We start from the raw sequence: 5,043 nt of genomic DNA, 5'->3' as shown, positions 1-5,043 counted from the left end.
ATTACACTCTATATTTTCCTCTCTTTTTCCTTCTCTCTTTTATCCTCTCTTTCCTTCTCTTTTCGTCTCTCTTTTTCTCTCTTATCTCCTCTCTTTTTGTCTCTTTTTTTCTTCTCTTTTTTCCTCTATTTTTCTCTCTTTCCTTCTCTCTTTTATCCTCTCTTTCCTTCTCTTTTCATGGTAATTTTTCTCTCTTATCTCCTCTCTTTTTCTCTCTTTTTTTCTCCTCTCTTTTCCTCTCCTTTATCCTCTCTTTTATCTCCACTTTTTCTCTCTTTTTCTCCTCTCTTTTCCTCTCCTTTCTCCTCTCTTTTATCCCCACTTTTCCTCTCTTTTCTACTCTCTTTCCTTCTCTCTTTTTCTCTCTTTTTCTCTCTTTTTCTCTTCTCAGCTTATTAGTAACCTTCTTTTTTTCTTTTTTCCAGTTCATCATGTGGCCAGGAAGCTCTTCAGGCTCACCTAATCTTCGGGAGACCATCTTTCGAAAGTTATATAACATTTTGGGGCACCCTCCCAGTCTTGGGGAGTTATATGGCTACATGATGGGTACTCTAAACACCCCCCACGAGTCGGCACTACAGACTCCAAACCACCCCAACCCCACATTAGCTGAGATTACCCCACCGGAGTCAACACAGCCCAGCCGGCTACACAACCGAGCCCCTTCTTCCATGCCGTCCTATGTCCCTTCCCCCATGCCATCCTATGTCCCTTCCCCCATGCCGTCAAGAGGTCCTTTTGCCTTGCAGAGCTATCGACATACTCCCATGCAGTCGAGACTCGGTTCTCTAGCTACGAGTGGCCATCGTACTAGCTCGACACGACACAGTAGCAGGCATAGTAGTAGGGAGAGCAGTGGGGGATGCATGGCATAGTGCTTTGGGAGGGGTGGTGGTGGGGACGAGGATGATTCAGATGATTTATACGTGCCTCCGAGTGATGGTACAATCTACTATGACATCACTCAGATAGGAGGCATCTTGATGGATGCACGGGGGAAGGACATCATGGCCTTCATGTGCTCTGTAATTGCTAACAATTACAAAGATTGCTTTATTCACTACAAAGACCATCCAAAGAGGTTGGCTGATGAGGCCCTCGCTGCTATTCGCTCTAGGTATCCTAACCCCCCCAATGTTCAGCTATAAAACTTCCTTTGTGCGAAGACTAAATTATGATTTTTAAGAGCTTCTATTGTGATTCAATATGAAATGACTTCTCTCAATTAAGTTTTATGAAGGCCCTCAAAAGCATTCTTGAGTCATAGAATGTGTCATATTATAGTGAAAGCTAGTAAAAGAATTAAGAAATAATTTCCCTTACTGGTCCGTAGATCTACATGATTTTACTTTCCTACCAACTTAAAGCATAGAAGATTGTACTCTCTAATCTTGTCAATTGTGCTCTAAGGTCATGCTCTTGCAATTTGTGGTAAATAGACCCACCAAGAAACATATATGGCATAATGTATAGCTTTGAATTTACATTTAGTCTAAAATATCTCTTTCAAAAGTAGAACTATTTGATATCTCAACATATCTTTTCAAAACTTTTGAAGCATCCATGTCCCAACTAAAACTTCAAGGTTGTTAGATATGCTACCCAACAATGTACATATCCTAGTAGGACATAAATGGGACCTCAATGCCTATGATTCTATAGAAGATAACCACCCTCTAACATTTAAAAATGGCTTCTTATATTTTTTCTATTGAAGTGTATTTAAGATCTTACCTACTTCTATACTGAGCTCCAAACATGACTTCCAATGTGAGAATGAGAGAGCATGTAAATATGGAAATAAGGTGTTCACTTAAACGGAGGGAGTAAACATGCATTAGAGGGATAATATCTTGTGGACTTGAAAAAAGAAGGAGGCCCAAAACCTTTGAATTAGAGAACGTGTTAAGGACCCCACACCTTTGAATTAGAGAACATGTTAAGGACCCCTCGTAATCACAACTAGAAAACCTTACTAAAAATATGCTTTCAAGGGATGATAATTAAGCCTTTACTTATATATGGATTCTAACTTTCTTTGGTTTTATAAAATATGATTTATCTAATCTTTTGATTGGTTAAGGGTTGATAATTAAGCCCTTACTTAAAATAATAATCCATAATCCTAGCTTGCTTTCTTTTTTAATGCCTGAAATAAGCCCAAGGACATCACTCTTCAAATAAGTATCATAGCTTCTCTTGCATGGGGTATACATGTTGTCGGGTTTATATAAATACCCATCAAATATGATTGACTTACGTGAATATGCAAAAATGATATTCAAATTTAACATTAATATGGATCCTAGCTTTCTTTTTAATAAAATAGAAAATGTCAAATCTTTTGAATGATTGAATGAAACTAAAGGAAATCACTCTTCAAATAGGTCACTTAACACATATGAGCAAATAAAAAAGTGTCTTACATGGAGTATGCATGTTGAGAGTCTATAGAATACCCATGGACTATATGATTAATTTATGTGAATATATGATTAGTTTATACATGTTGAGGGTTTATACATGATTAATACATGTGAATATACAATGATATCTAAATTCAAGTAAAGCATGGTTCACGTATAGAATAGGAGCCAACAAATACGTCAAAGCAAGTGCATTTTGAAATAGAGACATTTTAATATATGTAGGTGCGATATCCACTTTTGGATAATGATCATTAAAAATCCAACTCTGTAAAAAAAGTAAGAAAGACTTGTATCTTGTACGATTTAAGTCTTCTTGATTTGACCATGTGTTCTTCGTGATGAATACGCTTGGTGAAGTTTGTGGATTAGAATTTAGGATCGATCAACCTTGCCACCTTGTGCATGCGCTTTACCAAGTACCACGACCTTTCTCCAAAACCAGTGCCCGCTCCATAACCGCCCGACCCTTGTTATGACAACCCCCTTCGTCTCCGGCACCAACAGCAGAGTGAACACACCCATCACCACTACCCACCCCGCAAAGAAGAGAAATATGCCGAACTTGAACGCGCACAGCATCGACAGAAACGTCTGCGCTATCATGAACTTGAAGAGCATGTTCACGCACACCGTCACGCTTTGCCCCGCAGATCGCACCTCCTGCGACAAGATCTCGCTCGGTATCAGCCAGCCTAGAGGTCCCCACGAGAAGGAGAAGGCCGTAAGGAACAGACATAGCATTGCTAGCTCCACCGCTGCTGCGTTGCGCGAGAGCTCTTTCTTGGTCCCTCCAAGGCCTACTCGGAAGACGATGGCGATCGCTGTCTGCAATGGGAAGCAGTCCAAAGCTGTGAGAAGCGTTCAAAGGTGCTATATACATAATCAGCTGTACGCTAGAATTGAAGGATTACCAGAGCTACGAACATTATTATGGAAGCAGCAAGTAGTAGGATTCTCCGGCCCGCCCTGTCGACCACGCATAAGGCTAAACATGCTGAGAGCAAGCTAACAGCTCCTGTGATCACCGCAGAGTACAGAGCCGCAGAGTCCTTAAAGCCGGCCGCTTTGAACAGGAAAGGACCGTAAAAGAGTATGGCGTCGTTGCCAGTTAATTGTTGAAACAATGGGAATGCGCACGCCAATACTAGCTGTGGCCGGTTGTAGGTCTTTAACAAGCTTCTGAAAGGATTTTTCACCTCATTTGCAATGTGCCGGCTCTCTAGCAAGTCGATAAACTCAACATCTACTTCATGAGTGCCCCTGATGCTGCATAACACCAATTTAGCTTGCTCGGGATAGCCCCGCTCTATCAAACTCATGGGCGACTCCAGTAAAAATAAGCCCCCCATGGTGAGCACAAGGGCTGGAATACCGGCCAGACCAAGAGAGAGACGCCAACCCCACGGATGGATTCGCGCAGCCAGGTAATTCACCACATTCCCTGAGAAGAGGCCAATCGAGATATGCAACCCAAAAAGCCCACCCAGTCGGCCTCGCAAACTTGGGGGAGCAATTTCCGATAGATACAGAGGGACAGCCTGCCACGCAACACAATGGTTTCGCAAATGAGTGAACGTTAAAAAAAGTACCCGAGCGGTGGCGGTACTGGACAGGTGGTAGACACACTTACCTGATTAGCAAAGCCAATGCCACAACCCACGAGGATCCGACCTGAAAGCAGCATACCCAGGTTCTGGGCCGCACTTCCAAAGATCGTTCCCGCGACGAACAAAAGGCCTGCAACAAGCATCGACTTTCTACGCCCAAAACGTCTCGTCACACAAGACGCAAAGATGGATGCGAGCAGAGCGGCCAGGTAGAGCGATGAGCTATACAATTGAAATATCTGATTGTGGTATCTGCAATATGTGTCCTCTTTAGCATCTTGTTTGTCTCTTAGGACGTTGGGATAGAACTTCTGCAAAAAGTCGTTCATGATGGAGATACCTCCTGGCACGAAGGCACAGCGGGTTTCAGTAAGGTTTCTTCCACCAAAAAAATCTAAAGATAATCAACATGGGTAGCATTCAGGTTGTTTTAGGCGGTTTCAGACAACGTTTAAGGGAGCATAACGCTCCGTTATAGCCGTCTTTGCAAGGTTCTCACGCATCATCACAATTAAACATTCGCATTACTAGTTGTTAAATGAAGTCGTCCAACAATTCAAAGCTAAAGAATTGAATCGAACCAGCAATGACGAGATCGTAGCCATACATAAGGCCACCACTGGCGGCGACGATGCAAGCAACGAGGACAGAGGGAGTCATCTTAGCGGTGTGTTCCATCGGCAAGCTCTAGGACGGCCATGCAGAAGGTTGAACGCTGGGCAAAGTGGGCAAATGAATGGTTAAGCGGGATGTGCGTGAAGGTTGAAAGTCTACAAGACCCTTTAATGGTGTGGGTAAAGATGCGTCGGACAATATCGGTGTTTACATGCCCCAATAATGCACACTAGCCAATAACTTTGATGAGGAAAACGTACCTTCTAAGATTTTTGACTCACGCAATACCTAAGGCATTTTAAAAACCAAAGAGCGTGTTTGACCTTGCTAAGTTTTAAATTACCTTTATTTGACAAGCAACACCAATGATCAAATGAAATCTCAAGCATGCT

At 42.4% G+C, this 5,043-nt stretch overlaps 1 protein-coding gene across 1 annotated transcript; it reads right to left on the bottom strand.

Annotated features, from left to right (window-relative positions):
* Nucleotides 1–2,801: 2,801 nt before the first annotated feature.
* LOC147899970 (sugar transport protein MST4-like) lies at nucleotides 2,802–4,714 on the bottom strand. The gene is made up of 4 exons (XM_087377154.1): nucleotides 4,618–4,714; nucleotides 4,060–4,379; nucleotides 3,341–3,967; nucleotides 2,802–3,254 (listed from the first exon to the last, which is right to left on the bottom strand). Exons 1-4 carry the CDS (start codon nucleotides 4,712–4,714, stop codon nucleotides 2,802–2,804), a joined length of 1,497 nt encoding a protein of 498 aa, XP_087233280.1.
* Between the last annotated feature and the right edge of the window lie 329 nt (nucleotides 4,715–5,043).

This window comes from Dipteris shenzhenensis, chromosome 7, assembly GCF_047967505.1.
Source record: "Dipteris shenzhenensis isolate YYH24624 ecotype China chromosome 7, Dip_SZ_1.0, whole genome shotgun sequence".
Lineage (NCBI taxonomy): Eukaryota > Viridiplantae > Streptophyta > Polypodiopsida > Gleicheniales > Dipteridaceae > Dipteris > Dipteris shenzhenensis.
This window is presented reverse-complemented; position numbering and strand designations above follow the sequence as displayed.